At 44.4% G+C, this 23,544-nt stretch overlaps 1 protein-coding gene across 6 annotated transcripts in view; it reads right to left on the bottom strand.

Moving 5' to 3' along the window:
- LOC142655237 (rac GTPase-activating protein 1-like) overlaps positions 1–23,237 on the bottom strand; it is a 31,101-nt gene extending 7,864 nt beyond the window's left edge. Inside the window, exons 1-8 of one of the 6 annotated variants that reach the window (XM_075829132.1) lie at positions 23,103–23,237; positions 11,903–11,988; positions 9,309–9,511; positions 8,904–9,034; positions 7,867–7,939; positions 5,870–5,923; positions 4,300–4,380; positions 24–153 (exon numbers count right to left, since the gene is read on the bottom strand). In XM_075829132.1, the coding sequence (XP_075685247.1) occupies positions 24–153; positions 4,300–4,380; positions 5,870–5,923; positions 7,867–7,939; positions 8,904–9,034; positions 9,309–9,511; positions 11,903–11,988; positions 23,103–23,197 (853 nt within the window). In that variant the 5' untranslated portion in view covers positions 23,198–23,237. The other 5 variants (XM_075829131.1, XM_075829134.1, XM_075829133.1 and 2 more) reach the window with 5 other exon arrangements.
- Between the last annotated feature and the right edge of the window lie 307 nt (positions 23,238–23,544).

The raw sequence follows: 23,544 nt of genomic DNA, 5'->3' as shown, positions 1-23,544 counted from the left end.
CAGCAGAACTCCAGGAGAATTACCTTGCATACATGAGAAAGCTCTACTTTTGCGCGATCGTCGCCGTGGTACAGACTCAACGGTGGACGTGGCATGGACCGGACCGGAGTCTGTAAACAGCATGGAGGTTCTTGCAATAATAGCTTCCTTGATCTGCAAACAACATATTACGAGAGGGCAGAGATTGGATTATGGATAAAAAAAAACACAGAATAATTATTAAAGGAACAGTCCGGACAAAGCTGAATCACTGTGTTATGCCTATTGCAGGTTCTGAGGGGGGCGGTGCATGACACACCAAGGACAGTGTCATGCTCCGCCCACTCAGGCAAAACAGGGTTTCAGCTTTGGCCATAATGTTCCTTCAACTGGCAGTAATCCCTACACAAAGAAGGCTGGATCAATCACGGACAGCCAAAATTAAAACGCGTTGCCTTTAAGGGGCTTATAACTTGAGATATATATGGAATATCTATTGGACACTCTGTAAATGTCTGATTGGTGGTGGGGGGGGGGGGGTCCAACCTCTAAAACCCCCACCTATCCGGAAAACTGCAAGCTGCATATAGCAGGGGACCTGCCTCCTCTTCTACTGTCTGTAGGTTAGCAAAAAAGAAGGGAGTAATATATGATTGCAGGATCAGACTCTACATCTATGAAGAAACTTTACGAATATTCTTAAATAAAATTTTAAAAAATCCTACCGTTTTGTGTCTACAGCTCCTGTGCAGACCTATGTGGGAGCTACAAACAAACCCTGTGTAGTCTGATCCTGGAGTCATTTGCTACTCAACTCCGGTTCCCCTTTTCTTGCTAACCCAAAGATGGGGCAGATGTTTGTAGTCTGTAACCATGGAGACGCATAGATCTGCAAAGGAGCTGCATACACAAACCGGTATGAGGCTTTTAAATTATTATTTGCAAATGGGTTTGTTTGATTTTATTTTCTACAGTGTAACACGGGCCTAATGAGGAGCAGGCATTCTCCGTCCGGCATCTCATTAACATTATTCAGAGCCCCTCAACCATCCCCTTTATGAAACCTCCACCGCCGCGCATACGCCAAGTTTACTTTGAAGTTCCAAATCAATTTCTTCGTCTTTCAAAACACATTTCATTGCTTCTTAACAAGGGAGAAGAAAAAAAAAATACTGTTCTTGATACAACGGCAATCTACGAGGCCAGAGAACCAATCAGAGGCGGCGATGAGGAGCAGGATACGGGTCAAATCCTTTTATCTTGCCAACCTCGGCTTACTGACCTGTAATAGAGGATTACAACAAGCGACATCCCTTCTTTATCCTTTCTCCACACTACAGTTGTTGTTATTCACAGCGCTGCTCCACACAGAGACAGAACAGCGTATACAGCACCAGCTACAAAGCACCGGAAGCCTAGATCCCATTAAAACCCATCATTAAAAGGGGGTGTCCAGCTTAGAAAACCCATTTCCATACACCCTATTAGGGAGTTCTGTGTTAATATCGGGGCGATCTCTTGGTCAGAGTGGAGAGCGGTCATTGCAAATGAACAGGAGAAGTTGGATCCAGCGCTGAGAGGTTAAAAGGAAACTATTTCCAAGTTTTAATGATATCGATTTTAAAACAGGATCAAGGGAGAAAGAATGAAGATGTCCTGAAGTGCAGAGAGTTTTCAATGGGGTAGGTAGCCTACGCGTTTCGAACGCTAGCCGAGTCCTTACTCATGGCCCGTGTATCCTCCCGGGGCGGTGCAGGGAATTCTGGCCGAAAAAAAACGCACCAAATTGTGGTGCAGTTTCTCTGCAAAAAAGTCACTTACGTAGCCATGGCGATGCGTCCCTCTGGCGCACTGCAGCTGACCTTCTGGGATGACGTTTCATCTTGTGTGACCGCTGTAACCTGTGATTGGCTGTAGCGGTCACATGGGACGAAACGTCATCCCAGGAGTCCAGACTGGACGAAGAAACACAGAATTCTGGGTAAATAAATGTTTTGCGAAGAGTTTGCGATTTTTGTAGCGGAATCGAAGCTTTTCCGCCGTAAAAATCGTAACATCTGGTATTTGTTGCTGGTTTTACCTCCCATTAAATTCAATGGGGAAAACCTGCAACATAAAAGCAACGATTCCACAAACGCAATTGACACGCTGCGGATGAAAAAAAAAAAAAAAAAAAAAAAAAAAAAAAAACCGCACTGCGTTTTTTCCACTCATTATTTACGCAGCGCGTGGAGATTTCTTCACATCTCATCCACTTTGCTGCTACTGTATTATGCGGTGGATTTCCCGTTGTGGAAAATATGCAGCATTTACGCTACGTGTGAATTTACCCTTGATAAAAAAAAAAAAAATCTATTTATCAGTTTCTGAGAAAGCTGGGTGACTAGCGATGCGGTCACCATTGCAACTTTCAATAGGATTGTCACCCAGCTTCCCCAGAAACTGATAAAACAAAAATATCTGTATAGAAGTTTTATATTTCTGGGAAGGTTGGGTGACAACCAATATAGCCACCATTGGAACGCTAATATAGACATTAACCTGGTCACCCAGCTTTCCCAGGAACGTAGAAATACTATACAGCGATTTTACTTTGATCTGTTTCTGGGAAAGCTGGATGACAACTGACACTTACCAGTACAGCTCTCAAAAGGACTGTCACCCAGCTTTCCTAGACTCCTGAGGGGCAAAACATCTTATACAGTACTTCTTTCCTTAACAAAGGAGCGGCTCTGCAGGGTCAAGGAGTCAAAGTGATGTTCCCAACAAACAGCTCCCCATATCTCACCTTCCAGATAATTTATAGTAGAGAGATCTCCCCATATAATGCCATAAAATCATTGTTAGCAGCACACCTTATTACATCTCTGCTTTCTTATGTGGCAGGGTGCCCGTTTAGAGTGTGAGCCAGCGAAGACTATAACCCTCTGCATGCCCCAGACCCATCAGACCAGACACATAGAAATAGAGATTTACAAGTAATTTCCTACATTGCAGATGTACAGTATATATGTGTGTATATACTCCAGTTAGATGTGCGAGCACCTGTAGCGGTACCCCAAATTGTGTGTCATGACAGCCTTTTCTTTGAAGCCAAGGTACCCCTAAGTGCTCTTACAGCTTTGATAGTTCAGTATTCTGCATTTACTTCCATTGGTGTAACAGAAAACAAAATGGAGTAATATGATAAGCTAACCGGTCTGCAGTCCCGGTATCCACCAGTAGATGGCACTCTTAGTCTTCGGCAGATAGGGGATTCTCGCTAGAGTCACGTACTCTGTAAATTGCGCTGCGATGTATATCGAGGATTAGTCACTGGGAATTTTAGCAGTCAATAGATTGTGGACTGCAGTAACTACTAAGCTGTAACTGGACAGATGACAAAAACCCAGACTCGCCAAATGACTGTGTGTATGGCATTTACAGAGCGCCAGCTTCTAATAGGATGAGTAATTGACAAATAGGAGATGTTACAGTAACGATGGATCATGCAAACACCTGAAAATGTCACGTCTGTCGCATTTATGGAACAAGGATAATATATCTTAGTACCTGCAACCGATGCTGCGGGGGAAGAGCTATATACATACACCTACAGGAAACCCTACAGACAGGATAGGGGTATATAGGGAATACAGATCAAATCTCTCAACTGAGGCTTCCCTTTAACAGGCGAAGTCCCGGTAATATCTATGTTGTAGGTTTAAGGAGTCTGTTTCACAAATACAACCCCTGTCCAGAGGCCGTATCAGGATAAACAGATGTCGGAGTGGGGTCCTCTACTCGTGACCCCCCGCTGTGAACCAGGACGGAGTGTTTTTTGTTCTGTCAGACTCATCTGAATGGCCTCCGTTCTGAAAGGGCATGTCTCCGAAGAAACAACCCCTTCCACGATATGGATGATTGGATGTAAGGATAGGTTTACATGGCGGGAAAAAAAATCTGACGCCTTCTAAATCTGCATTACTTGCGGATTGTTGATGCGGATTTCCCGTTTACGTGCGGTTTATTCTGCGTGTTTAACCAGTTGGCTTTTCTGATCCACAACTTTTCTGAAAATTGTCGCCATGTCTATAAGAACCCAGCAGTCTGGATGAAGTTAGTTTTGTATCTCCAACTCCTATGCAGAGCTATGCGTCTCCATGGTTACGACTACAAACAAACCCTGTGTAGTCTGATCCTGCCGTCATGTTGTACCCCATTCCCTCCTTGTATTTTTGTGATTTGTGGCAACGGTGCTGTTTTTCCTGCTGTGTGTGACCACAGCCTAATACACATTCTACAATATACAAACACCCTGTACACAGCGGGGTCACTCACATTCTCATTTACTATAGCAGCAGTTAAACTCGGACGAGGCTTCCTCACAAACGGAGCGATCAGCGGAGCGAGCGAGGAGCGCTGCGGAGACAGAAAACAGTTGTTAGCTGGAAAATCGGCTCAAGTCACCCATAACTACGAGGGAGATGGAAAGGCAAAGCAAGGTATTAGGCTGGTCCAAGGGAACCCCATAAATTGTTCAGAATTCATGCCTAAAAAAAAAATATATTTATTTGAACTCCTGAATCTAAAGCTGAGCTCATCCTGATCCTCCTGGTTCATGAACAAAAGTACAGAACTGCGGTAACGAATGTGACCCTAACACAGGCGTAAAAGTAGGAGAGAGTGAGCTGGAGGTCTGGGGAGAGGATGTAACTACATAGCCATTCAGATTTAGATGGCATTCAGGGTATTGGGTGACAAAGTGCCCCATTGCTGCCATTAGGGATGGTCATCCACCTAGGGAAGCAAAATGACACCCACATTCTTGAAAGAGTCCATCAGTTTGCAGCATTAGAAAGCAAAGCACAGACTGAGCCAATTACCAGTATGATATGGGCAAAATCATGGCATTTTATTATAAATTCACATTGGCCATGTCCTGGTTTTATAGGGGAAATCTGATCATTTCTTCTGCTCACCTAGGAGTTAGTCCTGATCGGTTCTTCTGTTCAATAACACATTTGTACTATCAGCAGTACTGCAGGTTCATTACTGACCACTAGAGGGCGCCCGCAGACAGGGCAGAGGAACGTCACTAATACCTGTCCGATGATTTATTAAAAATTTCTGCCGAACCTGCAGCCGCCTGGTATCCAAATAATGAACTTTTTATTGATCCCGGGCAATTTGCTGACAAATGAAGTCGGTTTGTCTGGTCTCTGGTATTAATAACATCTGACCCCACGTGTCAGAGCGAGGAGGACGAACGATGGAAGCGAATATTTACATTGTGTAATTGATGTATCTACACAGTAGATTATAGCGGCTGATAAAAGCCAGATACATACGGTGTGAAATTATACTAGACGTGTAATAAAACACGCTTTATACATATACAAGGAAATTCCTTTATTCTGGCACTAAAGGGGCTTGGTTGGTGCTGAATTATCAGATATTCTGGATTATCGGAGTAAAAAAACAAAAAACAACTCACTAGTGAGGGCAGAGAACCGTTCAAGAAGAACAGGCAAAACAAAATATTAAAAAGGGGGTTTCCAGTCCCTTAAAATTTTTTGCAATCTGCTGATAATGGCATAAAATAGGAAACTGAATAATACACACGTGACTAATCCTTCTGTCGACACTTCCCTGCTCCCCCGCCGGTATTTACCCATCTCCACACGTGACCACTGGAGTCAGTGATTGGTGGTAGAGATCATGTGTGTGGAGATCGGCGGGTGACCAAGGAAGTGTCGGCGAGGAAGATTGGTAACGAGGGTTGTACTCTTTTTGTTATTTTATACCAAATTCCGGATGATCAGATGCTGGATGAATGGAATTTCACTGTATGTATGTATGTATGTATGTATGTATGTATGTATGTACACCCTGAATGCTTTAGGCTTACCCTCCTCTCTCGCGGCTTCAGCTTTACAGGTCTCACTGAAAGTTCATCCAGATCCTGAGGAAAATAAGAATCTTATAATACATGTAGGACGACTCGGAGAACATTGGCGTCACGTGATTCAGCGGAAACTTGTCAAGTGATGGACTCTAATCCGCTATAAACCACATGTCACAGGTTGAATCTACATGAAGAGTTGAGGAAGTTATTGGGAATAATTTGATGTTCTCTCCATCTATATACATGCCTGCTGTCAAAATGCTGCTGGTCGTCCTTGGAAACAGACAGCAGTTTAGCTCCACCCCACTGTCAGACACGTGACCCAACACAGCTTAGATTTACCTAAGCAACAGCTATCTGAGCACCCATAATGCACTGCTCTCCGGTAAAAGAAACCCAGCAGAATTCTGAATTCAGCTTTAGATCTGAGTGGAGAAGAAAATAGGACGTAGCTTAAATTGAGTCAAGGAGAAGTAAAGGAATTACATTCTATGTATTTAGTGGAAAAAAAATACGACCGCTGGCTGCCGTGAGCTAGGAGTGTGCTCTGGTTGGTTCTCCTCCCCGATCCAGGCCAGAAGCTCCGCCCAGGTTAGGTCTGAATGTGATGTCGACAGCAAAGAATTGATGCAAAAGACCCACCCAAGTCTGTATGCTATATCTACTGCAAAGCATCATGGTCCCACCTAGGTGAAAGTGAAGACCCACCCAGGCTATGGGACGTCTACATGCAATATCCACTGCAAAGCATCGAGGTGCCCCCCCCAGTTAGAGGAATATCTACTGCAAGGCATCATGGTCCTGAGGCACAAGGCTAGTCTACATGATACATCCACTGCAAAACATCATGGCCTGACCTAGGTAGCGGAGTCCACCGCAATGCATCATGGTCCTGAGGCAGAAGACCCATCCAGGCAAGAAGTCTATATGCAATATCCACAGCAAAGCATCATGGTTCCACCCAGGAAGACTACCACAATGCACCACGGGCCCGATACAGGATATCTGCTAGGTTAGAGGGACAATCTGAATGCAACGTTTACTGCAACGCATCATGGACCTTTTAATATTTAGGGCGAACTTTTCAATGAGTCTCCCTCAACGCTAAATTAATACAATGACGCCGATTACATTCTCGGAAACTGGTGAGTGGAGGTACTCAACGCTTTGGCCCCGCCTCCTCCCTGTAGCCATACGTCTTGCTGCATCGGGCATGCGATTTCTCGTATGATGTTGCTTCATAAGAGCCTCGCTGATCCATACTGTTCACTAGCCAAAGTAGTTCTTGGCTGCTCATTGGGGGAGAAAATCATCTTTACTGAGTTTCTTCCCGTGAAACGTTTACCAAAGGAAACATCTGCGCCATATAAAAGCGACACTTTATCGCACCGAAGTCTTCTACGTGGGGCAAAAGGGGTCACCGGTTGTTGGACGGTGGAGACTTTCCTCCGGATAGATGTGTAGGCGCCCGGGATGTGCGACACAACCCTAAACGCCGCCAGCACGAGGCAGCAGAGCCATCGAGCCAGCTAAATATTAATGCCACCTCTGGGAGACACCGCAGGCAGCGCTGGACGGTTCAAAAGCATTAAGGAAAGAAAATTACAAACAGGATGTATTCTCAGGAGCGCAGTGTGAGAGCAGGGAGGGAGCGCTACACAGGGCGGAGGGGGGAGAAGACTCCCCACAGGGACCTTTCTCGGCTGAACGCTCAGCGAAAGACTCCCGGTTACACCGAAAGGGACAGAAATTAGCATTTAAATTGGATGGAATGAGATTTTGCGGTTTTATTTTATTAATAAATATAAACCAGTTGTCAGAAAAGTGAAGAGAGCAAGGGCATGGCGTTGGTAAGAGAAACAAAACCGATTTACATGGGTCCTATAAGCCACCCTTAACATACGAGAGGGGGGGCCAGGCAGCCGGAGGGCAGAGATGGAAGAAGTTTACACAGCGATTTGTTCAGCAAACAGCAGCGACAGTAGAGCCGCCGGGCTCACCAGGTCATCTTCAGTCTGGTCATAGCTGATGTCTGACAGAAACGAACCGCAGGACTCGTCTACCATGGACAACCTGACAATAGAAAACAATATATACACATTTTTCTTATCGCACACATATAGGACATCTATATATTAAAAGGGAAACGTAATTCAAAAATCGAAAAAGTCGTCTAAAATTTGAAAAAAAACCACATTTTTTTCCAGAAACAGAACCACCCTTGCCCTTGGGCTGTGTCCGAGAGAGAGAGATAGATATATATATATATATATATATATATATATATATATACACATATACACACACACACACACACACACCATGGAGGGAGAAGGAGCCAATGCAGAGAGCCGCTAAGAGCAGACCAAGCCCGTCTGCGTATTACGTGGTTAGCCTTACATATGAACGTCCGGAATGTAATACTAATGCGTTCCCCTGGTCTGGCTTATGTTTAAGTGGGGGCTGCCTTGAGACGATAACCCAATTAATCCCTTCCCGCATTTTCACGTAACTGTACGTGGCGGAATGCGGCCTGTTCGCGCATTCCCACATGCATGTACGTGATCGTGTGGGCACAGAAGCTGTGCCCGCATGACCACCATGGGAGCCCAATTGTGACTGACAGCTGGGCTCCGCTGCAACGGCTGAGATTGAAGAAACCTTCAATCTTAGCCGTTTTACCCATTAAATGTCGCGGTCAATAGCGACTGCAGCATTTAAATACATTGACGGAGGTAGCTCTCTCTGTCACCCATCAGCAGCACGCGAACGCCGACAAGTTGCCATGGCAGCCAGGGGCCTATTAGGCCATGCAGGAGGCACCCAGGAGGGCAGACACATCCTCTATACTACACCACCCAGGAGAGCTGACAAAATTCTTTATGTCTGAAGCCACCACTAGGGGACGGTCACTACCTACAGACTCTTACAGCCCCCACTGAATGAAATTAAGCTTCATTGAGTTTACATCAGACAGCAAATATGTGATGAAATCTCTCCCCCCACGTTTTCAAGCGGTCATGTTCATATACTGTACCTGTTTCCAACACTACGGGCTGCGGTATTGGAGCGACGTCCACCGAAGAAAGCTAAAACAGAGTCGGTAATGGGCACCGGGGGCTGACCATCGCTCTGAATCAGTTCCCCAATCAGCTGCATCTGACGCTCCTGTTTATAAATACATTAATAGATTCTAGAACATTCCAGGACAGATTTCAATATCAATATAAATCGCTTAAAACAAAATCTTCCATCTTCCATATGGCAGAGCGATGACGTGGGCACAGAAGATGTGCCAGCGTCATCACTCGCGGGAGGACTGTGATTGAAAGCTGCCATCCCGCAGCAATGGCTGAGATAATAGCAATACCATAGTATATCTTTTTAAAGGAATTGTCCTCTATGGATTCTATTACTCAGAGAAGTTACCCCCTTCAATTACCACAGTCTGCAGTTCGGTCTCTGCCCTCTGACGACGCTTCATCTCCACGTCCACCTGATTGCGGGCATGTTTCAGCTTCACCTGCAGCGCGGAGCGCTCAATCTCACACCGCAGAAAAGACTCCTGTCTCTGTCTCAGCTCCTTCTCCGCCTGCTGCCATTTCTTTCTAGAAGCTTCAAAACTCTGAGCAACCTGGATAAAATCTGTAAATGGGAAAGGACGACAGAAGAGACACAAAGAATACGGAGGACACAGATAAGATTATCTGACCAAGATTTTTTTAATACATTAGTCTCAAAGGAACATCTAAGATGAAACAAAATGCAGACATTTACAAGTTAATGACAAAAACTGTGCTCATTGTCTTCCCATACTAAGTAATGTAACGTGTATGAGGAGAGAGAAGAGGTTACATTTCAGCCTATTCAGCCATTTACCTTCTATAATACTGCCCCCTATATACAAGAATATAACTACTATAATACTGCTCCTATATACAAGAATATAACTACTATAATACTTCTCCCTATATACAAGAATATAACTACTATAATACTGCCCCTATATACAAGAATATAACTACTATAATACTGCTCCTATATACAAGAATATAACTACTATAATACTGCCCCCTATATACAAGAATATAACTACTATAATACTGCCCCCTATATACAAGAATATAACTACTATAATACTGCCCCCTATATACAAGAATATAACTACTATAATACTGCCCCTATATACAAGAATATAACTACTATAATACTGCCCCCTATATACAAGAATATAACTACTATAATACTGCCCCCTATATACAAGAATATAACTACTATAATACTGCTCCTATATACAAGAACATAACTACTATAATACTGCCCCCTATATACAAGAATATAACTACTATAATACTGCTCCTATATACAAGAACATAACTACTATAATACTGCTCCTATGTACAAGAACATAACTACTATAATACTGCTCCTATATACAAGAATATAACTACTATAATACTGCCCCCTATATACAAGAATATAACTACTATAATACTGCTCCTATATACAAGAACATAACTACTATAATACTGCTCCTATGTACAAGAACATAACTACTATAATACTGCTCCTATATACAAGAACATAACTACTATAATACTGCTCCTATATACAAGAACATAACTACTATAATACTGCCCCCTATATACAAGAATATAACTACTATAATACTGCTCCTATGTACAAGAATATAACTACTATAATACTGCCCCCTATATACAAGAATATAACTACTATAATACTGCCTCCTATATACAAGAATATAACTACTATAATACTGCTCCCTATACACAAGAATATAACTACTATATTACTGCCCCTATATACAAGAATATAACTACAATAATACTGCCTCCTATATACAAGAATATAACTACTATAACACTGCCCCCTATATACAAGAATATAACTACTATAATACTGCTCCTATATACAAGAATATAACTACTAAAATGCTGTCCCTATATACAAGAATATAACTACTATAATACTGCCTCCTATATACAAGAATATAACTACTATAATACTGCCCCTATATACAAGAATATAACTGCTATAATACTGCCCCTATATACAACAATATATCTACTATAATACTGCTCCCTATATACAAGAATATAACTACTATAATACTGCCCCTATATACAAGAATATAACTGCTATAATACTGCTCCTATGTACAAGAATATAACTGCTATAATACTGCCCCTATATACAAGAATATAACTGCTATAATACTGCCCCTATATACAAGAATATAACTGCTATAATACTGCTCCTATATACAAGAATATAACTACTATAATACTGCTCCCTATATACAAGAATATAACTATAATACTGCCCCCTATATACAAGAATATAACTACTATAATACTGCTCCTATATACAAGAATATAACTACTATAATACTGCCACCTATATACAAGAATATAACTACTATAATACTGCCCCTATATACAAGAATATAACTATTATAATACTGCCCCCTATATACAAGAATATAACTACTATAATACTGCTCCTATATACAAGAATATAACTACTATAATACTGCCCCCTATATACAAGAATATAACTACTATAATACTGCCTCTATATACAAGAATATAACTACTATAATACTGTCCCCTATATACAAGAATATAACTACTATAATACTGCCCCCTATATACAAGAATATAACTACTATAATACTGCCCCCTATATACAAGAATATAACTACTATAATACTGCCCCCTATATACAAGAATATAACTACTATAATACTGCCTCCTATATACAAGAATATAACTACTATAATACTGCCCCATATGACAGACATCTGCTTAGATTTAACTGTGTAACTATTTTCTGAGCTCTGGTAACAGGAAACCATCAGTATTCTGAATTTAGCTTTAGGTGTGAATGGAGAAGAAAACAACGCAACTCAAAGTCAGTAAAACAAATTGTAACAAAATGACTGCGAACGTTGGAAAGTTTTGTTCCCCAGTGAAGTTGTCATGTAGAAGTGGAAATGGACATTCATCTATTTACCATCCTCAGTAGCAACATTGAACTCGATGAGCTTTAGTAAGCGGTCGACGTAGGATTGAAGCGCTCGCTTCCGTGACTCCCCCATCCTGCTACACAAACAGAAAAATATTAAAATGTAGGTCGCTGCGACAGTCCACTCATCCGCATCCTGCTCCATAGAGAACATTTCCAACCGTTCCATTCCATCACCTGAAACCTCAAAAAAAAAAACGGAGAGGCGCCATCACGAGGACACGTGTAATGATACAAAGAATAATGTGATACATTCTGTCGGGCAGCACTGTGATGCGGTGCTAAATTAGGTGTATACTGTCTTGTTAAGAAGTATAAGTGGATTTTCCCGCTCGGCATGTGTCACCCTGCCCGGTGCTGATTTTCTACGCGGCTTTTCATCAACAGGCGTCAAGAGCCATGAGATATATTCCTCTGGAATGCATCAGTCCTCCCTGTAACCGTGCAGTTCCCTTCTAGTTTTGATTTAATCACACTTTTCTTGCGTTACAAAGTAACTCAGCCCCGAAAACCCAAAGCGACAACATTAACGAGAACTCGGGATAATACAACTCCATTTATTACAGCGTTTTTGTATTGGAATATTGTCCCATAATGCTTTGCGTCAGAAAGTATAAACCTGTCAGCCTGCGACAAATCTGACAAAAAGTGGCGAGGAGTTCTCTCATGCGGATCGCAATCACAAGCCCGGCTGGGAGATGCGATCATTAAAAGTATACGTGGGAGTCTGTCCTACTGCGGGGAGCCGCGTTATTCTTAGTAAGTTAGAAGGGGGCTAATGTATGTTGGCAGGGGGTAGAAGTGTATATGGCACCCGCCACGGCTTCCAGAGACGCTGCAAACACAGATCAGCAATTACAGATCACGCTCGCTACTTAAAAGACAGATAGAAGTCAAGACGGTGCTGTATGGTGGAGTACAAGCTGCTCATGTCAGTCATACCTAAAGGTCAGTTCACACAGTTTTTTGGAACTCATTTTGATGCAGAAACCGTGTTGGAATCCGCACCAAAACTCATCCGAAATTGCCCCCCAATTGACTTCAATGGCAAGCAGAGGAGTTTTTTCCCCCTGGGCAGCTTTTGGCAGATCGCAAGAAGAAAAAGCGGCATGTCCTTTCTTGCCGTTGTTTCGGATACTGACCTCCCGTTGAAATCAATGGGAGGCGGAAGAAACTTGCGGCGATCGTTTCTGGGCACTTTTTGCAGCGTTTCTTGCATTAGCTTTAGTGGCCATGAGCGAAAAACACCACGAAAAAACATGGTAAAAACAAGAGCAGGCAGTGCAAAATCTACCTCCATATTCCTGAAGGAATTCTGAGGTAGATTGCTTTCTGCCTGCATAAGGCCTTGTTCACACTGAGATTTTTGGCGCACAAAACGTCCGAAATCGCCTCCCATTGATTTCAATGGGCAGAAAATAGCGCTCGGGGGGGGGAAAGAGACACGCTCTCTCTTACCGCGTTTCCATCTCTGACCTCCCATTGACATCAATGGGAGGCAAAGAAAGCGGTTGTCGCAGCATTTTTTTTGCCAGCAGCCAAAAAACGCTGCAGAGAAAGTGCAGGCAGGTCAAAATCTGCCTCCAAATTCTTGAAAAAAAACTGTGTGAACATGGCCTACAGCTCCGTGTGAACAGGGCCTCAGGTGGATCAAGCCACGGCGCTTCCACGACACATATTAGCTCCACCCCCCACAGAAGCATCAAAACGTTGCAGCAAGTGGGGTGTTGAGCACCGAGGATTCACCACTATGGGCACCACCATGTCGCTCCATGAACCAGGCTGCTGGCATCTCAAATCGGACAGTTTTGGCCTTTAGGGCCCAAAGAATTTTTACCAAATTTTTGCTTTCCCACATTCTGATTGATGAACTTTTTTATTTTTAGTCTGACTCGGCCATACTAGACCGTTTTGTTGCGGGACATGTCGTACTGCATTAGGAAACAATTTTTGGGTATATACACACACACGTTAGTGTTCAACTTTTAGCAACCGCCAATATGGGGGGGAGGAGATGTAGACAAAACTATTTTTCCTTTTGTTTTTTTTAGCCTTTATGCTGTTCGGCAATCATTTTAAATTTGGGTTACACATTTGTGTTGTAACAAGGTGTTTTCAAATCGGACCAGTCAGCCTAATATGTGACCGTATATAAGGGCAGCATATTACAGCTACAGGTCCGTACTACTAGTAGCCAAAAAAAACGAGCATATATTTAGTAGCCTGTCAATCATCACCCTGGGGGGCGGGGGGAAGAGATTGCATAACAGGGAATCCCCTCTTTGATCTACCTCTATGTCGGGACTGCTGCATAGAAGTGGTAAATGCCGGAGATCAGAGGTTTTTTTGATATCCGCAGTTCGGGCTCATTCAGACGAGCGTATATCACGGCCGTCACACAGACTCATGGAATTCAATGGGGCCGTTCACATGACCGTTGTTTCAACCGAGCGTGTAAAGGATCCGGGAAAAAAAAATATGGGACAAATCCTATTTTCCTGCATGTCATGCAACTCTCCATAGATTGTAGTCTATGGGGGATCCGTGAAAATGCGTCCCACACGGGTCCACCTCAGACGTGAAAAACGAGGTTGCCGACGCTCGTCTGAACGTTGCCTAAGGGCATGTTCACACGCAGTGGTTTCAGATGTAATTCTAGCATTTTACGACCTATAAACATCTGCCCATTGCTTGCAATGGGTTTTACGATGTTCTGTTCCTACGAGGTGTCATTTTCCGCGTCGCTGTCAAAAGACGGCGCGTAAAAAGACGCCCGCGTCAAAGAAGTGCATGTCACTTCTTGGGATGTTTTTTGAGCCGTTTTTCATTGGCAGCCGCCTTGCCACTCCTTAACACGTAGGTAGTTTCTTGGCCCGTGTGATGTCAGCTCGACGCATGAACGTAACGCGCCGACAGGTTAATATAGTCTGCATTGAAGGTATACAGCCCCCTGGCTTGGTCCCTATAGAATCTTTTTGTGGACTGACACAACAAGTGCTTTTTTTGCCCAGACTAGCAGGATCTATAGGGGCTAGTCAGTGCAGAAATACAATTTGTTCCCTCATGGGCATCGCTCAATTTAATTTGATAGCGATCAGTCCACATACCAACACCATCAACTTCTATAGGGGCCAATTACAGTGATATATAGGGGATGATCTCTATGCACAGTTAGGCCCCATACAAACGTGCTTTTGCAGCCGCAATTCCCCCGAAAATCCACGGCCCCATTCATTTCTATGTGCCCATGCACACGACTATGATTTCCACTGTCCTTGCATGGGCCAGGATCCCGGACCGCAGAAACGACGGACATGTCTAATTATGGCCGTGTTATCCGGTCCAGGCTCATAGGAAATAATGGACGCGGTCATGTGCACGGCCCTCGATTTGCAGGCGGATTGCGGGTGACACTCTGCGGCCGGCCGACCCGAAAATCACGGCCGTGCACATCACTACGGTCGTGTGCATGAAGCCTAAGACGGCGTCTCTTCATTACGTCTTATTTTACATAGGGAAAATGTAGGCACAGCTATTCCTCAAAGGGGCTTTCCGATAATCAATATTTATCACCTAACCACAGGATAGTTGAGAAATATCTGATCGATGGGGGTCCGACCGCTGGGAACTCCACCGATCACGAGAACTGAGAGCCCCCTATGAATGGAGTGATATTGCACATGCTCAACCACCGCTCCATTTATTTGAATGGGGCTGCCGAGTGCCATCTTCATCATAGAAATGAACAGGGCAGTGGCTGAGCTAGCCCATTACCGCTCTATTCATATAGGGCTCATGATCAGAGGGGATTCCAGCGTTATTGATCACCAATCCTGCGAATAGGTGATAAATAATTATCGGAAAACCCCTTTAATATATATGGAATTGTCCCACCGGAGCCATGTGCGGTCACAGGTCTGAAAATTTGTATATAATAAATGGGTTATCCAGGATTGCTGCTTTTCAAAAACAGTGCTACACTTATTCACAGGTTGCGTGTGGTATTGCAATTCAGACCCATTCGTTCAATGGAGCTCAGCTGCAATACCAGAAACAACCTGTAAAACAGATGTGGCGCTGTTTCTGGGAAAAAAACAGCCACGTTTTTCTAATCCTAAACAACCCCTGAAATTGTTGAACTGCGTCGTATTATTATTTTTTCATTGAAGCGCATTATAGTCAGCCTCTCACCAGCCTGAAATGGCTGACAACAGTGAACAATAGCTGACATTCAACCGCTTCGCAAATAAATAAAAGACTTTAGCATTAAAAAGTGACCATTGTGACCCATTTTACTAAAAAGATTTGGGGTCAGGAGGCCAGGAATAGAAGACACATCATGGCTACACATCCTCTCGGTCGTCGAGAATTGATACTTAGAAAGGAAACAGCCGATTGCATTGTCCGTCCTTTTCACCACAGACTTCCTATTTCCAGATCCATTAAAAATAACCACCATTGTAAATTGTCCCATAACTCATTTCACATCACGGCGCCGGCGAGGACCTGCGGCGCGCGTCTCTGCCTTACTGATCATCCGCTCGTAAAAGGCAGAACAGATGCGCATTCTACGCCACGACTCAGTATTCAAGTCCACGGCACAGGATGGAGACGAGGGGGAAATATAGGACGAGGCGGAGGGCAATCATTCTACAAACAGGCAATGGGGTCTCAAACTTATAAGGGGGAATATATTAAAACTGGCGTTTAATATGCCAGTCTTAAAGAGTATCAGAGACATATCAGACGTTTTACTCGGGAGAGATCCACGTGCCGAGACCCCCATCGTCGTTGAAACTAAAGTGTGGCAGCGCTCAGGTGAGGGCCCTGCATCTTTGGGTGTGATCGGCGCTCCTGGTTAGGCTGAAGACGCAATAATAGACGTTTTATGGGAACCGTCTTCATCCTCACCAGGGAGCGTCGATCACACCCAAAGATGCAGGGTCCGCACCTGAGCGCTTCCGCAAGTCTCAGCAACCGGACCCCCACGGATCAAAACTTCTGATAAGTCTCTACGACATATGAAAAGTTTGCTAAAGGCGCAGTTAACTATTCAAAAAAGGGAGGAGCGCATTTTTTAGGAAAAAAATGAACACTTAGGCCCTGTTCACATGGAGTTTTTAGCCACTATTTCCCGAAACCGCGGCAAAAAACGGCCAGTCGCCTCCCAAAGCGACATGCCCTTTCTTTGGGCGTTTCTGTCTCTGACCTCCCATTGACATTAATGGGAGGCAGAGAAACCGCCATGGAAAACAGCGTGCAGGCAGGTCAAAATCTGCCTTTTTCCACCAGCAAAAAAACTCAGTGTGAACAGGGCCTAATACTTGAATAGTATTTTATAGAATAGTTCTATTTCCTGCTTGTGCTACTTTAAATCGATCCTCCAGTTAGTGATCAAATGGTCTCTTGCCTTCAGTTTTTGGGACAGGAAGTAGCTTTCTGACAACTACTTCCTGTTACCTCTCCTGGGTCTGGCAGCGCCTTCAGCGGCCACATCTTCACTGGTAAACGCCACCCAATCCCCATCATAGTTTTTGCTCCTCTTCTTGGGTGGATCAAGTTGCTATGGCAACCCGCGTGGCTCAATGACGTCTTGATTGTGGGATTATTAATGGACTCCAGCCTGATTTCCGCTCCCAGCTAGCGCCGACTACATCTTCCTTGGCTGTTCTGTGGTTACTTATTATATCCCCAGGCAACCTCCATTATCTGCTTTAATTTTCTCTCTCCTGTCCTGGTTTCCGAGATACAGTTCCACATTGCAGCCAGGTCCGGCCTTAGGGACGTGTGACCTGTGTGGTCACTCCTGCTAAATGTGATGCCATAGATGGCCTGGCTCCTGCGATCACTATGAATCTTAACATTAATTGTATTGCAGCATCAGACATTGTATAGCGCTTTTACTAGTTTACTTTATGTATGGAGCGGCTATGTGCTCCCTGTACGGCGGCATTAACTTGCGTGACCGAACACCATATTGGGGAGCGGCAACAGAAAGTACCAGGAGAAGATACCGCACAAGGCACCATCCAACATAAGCCTGGCCCTGATTGTAACAAACCCAGCAGTCATATGAGTACTGTCGGGACAGAATAGGTTTTTAACTTTAAAAAAATATATATATAAGTAAACATGAAGGTTTCTATTCACTGACAGCAAGAAGACTTCTTAAAATTGCAGTGGATAAAAAAAAGTTGCAGAACCTGACCGATTTCCAACTAACAAATTATCTGTGCTACAATATAACATCTGGGCATTGTATCGACCAAAACCGTTGTGTAAACGCACCCCTGAAGCCTTCATGCCCTTTCACACCGGCCAATTATCGGGGAAACACTTGTTCACGGAACGCACGTTGCTGATAATTGCGCTGTGTAAACAAGGCAGCGATCAGCAGATGAACGAGCAAACGGCCAATCATCCGCTGATCGTATCGTCTTAAAAATAAAAAAATATTATTGCCGTCAGTAGCACATGTGTAAACAGGGAGACGCGCTGCCGACATGATAAATGTAGGAGGACGAGAGATCGGAGTAGCGAGCGCTCGTCCCCATCCATAGCTCCGTGTGACAGGAGCAAACGAGCGCCGAGCTGTCTCATTGATAATCGCTCGTTCACACGGCCCAGGACGGGCCATTTAAGGGCCCATTCACACGAACGTGAATCTCATCCGTGTGCTGCACATGGAAATTGCGCGCAGCACACGAACCCATTGATTTCAATGGGGCCGTTCACACATGCAGGAGTTTAAACGCCACGAGAGTCCGCTGCGTGCAACTCACCGCATGTCCTATATTGGTGCGTTTTCCCGCACCTACACGCTCATTGAAGTCAATGAGTGCCTGAAAACCGCGCACTGCACACGGATGCACATCTGTGTGTGGTGTATAATTTGTGCATCAATTTCTTTTAAAAATAATAATTAAGTGCTTTGTGAGTGCGTGGAAAAACGCATGCCCCTCGCAAAGCACACGCAGATTTACCTGCATTTTTTACGCGTGTAAATCTGTCACGCTCGTGTGAATGTAGCCCTAGAAGACCTTAAGGCTGGGTTCACACACCCTATTTATGGACGTAATTCGGGCGTTTTAGCCTCGAATTACGTCCGAAAATACAGCTCCAAAGCGTTGGCACACATCTGCCCATTCATTTGAATGGGTTTTACGATGTTCTGTGCCGACGGTCATTTTTTTTACGCGCCGCTGTCAAAAGACGGCGCGTAAAAAAGACGCCCGCGGCAAAGAAGTACCTGTCACTTCTTGAGACATAATTGGAACCGTTTTCCATTGACTCCATGGAAAAACAGCTCCAATTACGTCCGCAATGGACGCAGCGAAAAAACGCCTGCACTTGCCAATACGTCTGAAATTCAGGAGCCGTTTTCTCCTGAAACAGCTCCGTAATTTCAGTCGTAACGGAGGCTGCCGTGTGAACATACCCTAACTGTCCGGGGTCTGACTAGAAAATCCAGCACACTCCACCTGCATACAGAGCGAGGGAAGCCATATACTTTGAATGTCAGTCTGAGGTTAGTGTAAGGCTATGTTCACACGCCGAGTCAAAAACAAATGAAAATACAGAGCTGTTTTCAAGGGAAAACAGCTCCTGATTTTCAGACGTTCTTTAAGCCACTCACGATTTTCGCAACGGTTTTTACGGCCGTTTTTGGAGCCGTTTTCAATTAAAAACAGCTCTAAAAACGTCCCAAGAAGTGACCTGCACTTTTTCGCTGCTGTTTTTCAAAACAGCTGCATAAAAAACGGCCCATTGGACGCCGTTTTTTCCATTGAAATCAATGGGCAGATGTTTGGAGGCGTCTCTGCTTCCGATTTTTCAGCCGTTTGCGGCCCAAAAAAGGTCAGAAAATAAGCCGTGTGAACACACCCTTAGTGCCCCACCACATTATCTATATGGGTGCCTGATTGACAACAATGAGAGCTGGTTTAACCATTCAGCTGCCATACAATGGATAGAGAAATGTCCTTTATTCACACAACCGGGTGTCAAATCGGCCGTGTAAAACAGATGTTTTTCATGGCCGACTTGCACCCGTTTTCACGGATCTCTCATTGACTTGGGTTTCGGGAAAATGGGCAAAAATAGGACATTAAAAAAACAGCCGTGCGAACAGCCCCATAGACATGCGTTGATTTCAATGTAGCCGTGCGACGGCCGTTAAAAAACGGCAGGAGACCCCCCCCTTATGCTAAATGGAGCCCAGAAGAGAAGCACAGCTCATACCTCGCCGGCCCCCGCCCCTCCTCCGCACCCCGTGTAATTTGATTCTACAAAATGCAGTTAAAGCACATTCATATTGGACACTTAAAGAGGCTCAGTCACCACATTATATAAGTGTCCTGTCTCCTACATAATGTGATCGGCGCTATAATGTAGGTGACCGTGTTGTTTTTTATTTAGAACGATCTATTTTTACCACGTTAGGAGCGATTCAGCTTTATGCTAATGACTTTCTTAATAGACAACTGGGCGTGTTTTTACTATTGACCAAGTGGGCGTTGTACAGAGGAGTGTATGACGCTGACCAATCAGTGACCGATCAGCGTCATGCACTTCATTCATTTAGTCAGCGTATAGTGACACTGCATTGTTCACTATGTGCTGTCTTATACTGACATATTAACGTTACTGAAGTGTCCTGGCAGTGAATAGACATTCCTTCCAGCCAGGACGCGATGTCTATTCACAATCCCGACACTTCGGTAACGTTTCCGTGGTACTTACAGCAGAGCAAAGTGTAATCTCGCTGTAACCTGTCATTTACAGCGAGATCTCGCGAGATTACTCTTGCTCTGGTGTAAGTACCACAGAAACGTTACCGAAGTGTCGGGATTGTGAATAGACATCGCGTCCTGGCTGGAAGGAATGTCTATTCACTGTTAGGGCACTTCAGTAACGTTAATGTGTTAGTATTAGGGTATGTTCACACGATTAACAAAATACGTCTGAAAATACGGTGCTGTTTTCAAGGGAAACCAGCTCCTGATTTTCAGACGTTTTTTGAGCAACTTGCGTTTTTTCGCGGCGTTTTTGGAGCTGTTTTCAATAGAGCCTATGAGAAAACAGATCCAAAATGCTCCATGAATAGTTTATCCGACATGTCGCTGCAACTTTCTGATTTCGGCCGACTGCAAGTTAAAAAAACATTACGTTTCTAACTTGAAATACAGTCGACTGATTTATCAACCTGAGCAGGAGCGCAAAATATCGCCGGGCGGTTTAAACAGCGGAGGCCGTTTATGTCCAGCAAACCTGTGAATCCACGAGGCGTCTCCACCAGGTAATTACACAATGCCCTCGGGCACGCGACCAGATTTGGGGTCACGCATCAGAATATGCACGTCCACATAAAAAAAAAAAAGAAAGCATTTATCCATTGGATGACGTATTTTTATGAAACATTTGTCCCTCAATATAAATCCGTATTGACGCAACATGGCGGGCGTATCCGTGTGCACATTAACCTCCATATTCCCCAGTTTTGTGGTAATAAATCAGCTTCAGCTAGCTAGGCAATCGCGGCAATTGGCGTTAAAACTGAACATACCCTAAGAAAAACAGCACGGCACCTGCCCACACGTGGTGTCTGGTATTGCAGCTTAGAACCAGTTACATGAATTGGACCGTGCTGCAATACCACACACAACCTGTGGACAGGTGTGGCGCTGTTTCTGGAATAAAGCAACGTTTTTGTAATCCTGGACAACGCGTGTATATGAACGAAGCCTGACATCCGGTTTACAATTGAAGCCCTAAAGAAGGGTTGGACAAAATCCGCCATCGTCTCTGGCGCCCGAGTTGCGCTCCCTGCACGAAGTTGGCTTAAGTCACTGACAGCTGTAATACAATGTCCCAACAATCCCTTTGAAAACCATAAGGAGAATGTGACTGGGGCAGACGATCTCTGTCTGGAGAGGGGACAACAGGTAGCGGTGGGGTCCCTGAGATAAGTGGCGCCAGATTTAAAAGGCAAGGATCAACGAGCGCCCCTGTGAAGATCGCCACGTGGCTGCATCCAAATGACCGCTCTCTCGGGTAGAGGTCTCCGATGGTTTCTCTGCTCTTGCAAGAAAAAGGATTTTTTGCAGCAACCGCATACTAGGGGGCGATATCGAGCACTTCTGGATTTAATAAGTCAAAGGCACTGGGACGGTGTCGCAAATTACACCCAAAAAAATACGTACATGTGCGCCAAATTTATTACATGTTTGACACTTTTATGCATACTACGAAGCGTTAACAGGCTTTAGTTAGTTGCAGGCAGCATAAGCATGGGAAGGCATAAGGAAGGCAGCGCGCCAAATATATTATGCCATGGCGTTTTTTTTTTTACCCGACCTATAAGTTCATCCGTAAACGACTGATAAGGCTACATTCAACGGCTGTGTGATGGCCATTTTTTGAACGGACGTTTTCAGAACAATGATGTTCTATGGTGACGGAAACACTGCTAAGGGCCTGTTCACATCACCGTTCGCTTTCAGGTTCCGCCTGGGGGTTTTCGTCGGGTGAACCCCGCAACGGAAAGTGACAGCACAGCTTCCGTTTCAGTCACCATTGATCTCAATGGTGACGGAAACATCGCTAATGCTTTCCGTTCGTCACCGTTCCGGCAGGTTTCCGGTTTTCCGACGGAATCAATAGCGGAGTCGACTGCGCTATTGACTCTGTCGGAAAAAAACAGAAACCTGCCGGAACGGTGACGAACGGAAACCATTAGCAATGTTTCCGTCACCATTGATCTCTACGGTGACGCAAACGGAAGCTGTGGTTTCAGTTTCACTTTCCGTTGCAGGGTTCCACGACACCCCGGAACGGAAAGCAAACGGTGATGTGAACAGGCCCTGACCAATGAAATTCATCAGTTTAACGGCCATGAAAAACTGATGCAAAACGGAAGTCAAACGGCCATTAAGAACATACAGACGGACTGGAAATGGATGAAAATTTGAAGACACCAATGGAAAATGGCCATGAGATACTGACAGTTGATCAGCCTAAATCTCCTCCTGTATCAGGGGTCAAAACACACCCGAAAAGTGTCCGTCATGAATACAGGGCTCGGAGGAGGAACCTACATCTCATATCTCCCGGTATATCATATAATTCACCACTCCCGCCGCCAGGCTCCTTCCCTCCAGCTCTCATCCCCTCATCATCACGTACTCACCTGATCATGGCTGCCACGCTTCCCACAATCCCCCGCAGGGGCTGATTGACAGAAATCACGTGACCTGCGTTCTGCGTGAAGGTACGTAGGAACATTCAAAACGTGCCAGGTTGCTGACGTGTGACGTCACCGCGCTGTCGGGTCGTTACCGAGCTCTCCAGGTCTGTCATGCGCGGTCTGTACAGTGAAGATCTGCGGCTGAGGTTGTATAAAAAGACTGCACTCCGGAGCTATAATCATATTGGTGGAGGAAAAGAGGGGCCGCCCATAGCAACCAATCTTTTATTTTGATAGCCAAGTTATAAAAGCAGTGTTTTGATTGGTTGCTCTGGTGACCACTCCATTTTTTTGTCTATATTCGTTTTCATGGTGTGTTTACATTTTATAGATATCATTTTTGTTATTTTTTATTCTTTTTGCCGCTTGCTATGGTAGTCATGGA

This window comes from Rhinoderma darwinii, chromosome 6 (assembly GCF_050947455.1).
Source record: "Rhinoderma darwinii isolate aRhiDar2 chromosome 6, aRhiDar2.hap1, whole genome shotgun sequence".
NCBI lineage: Eukaryota > Metazoa > Chordata > Amphibia > Anura > Rhinodermatidae > Rhinoderma > Rhinoderma darwinii.
This window is presented reverse-complemented; position numbering and strand designations above follow the sequence as displayed.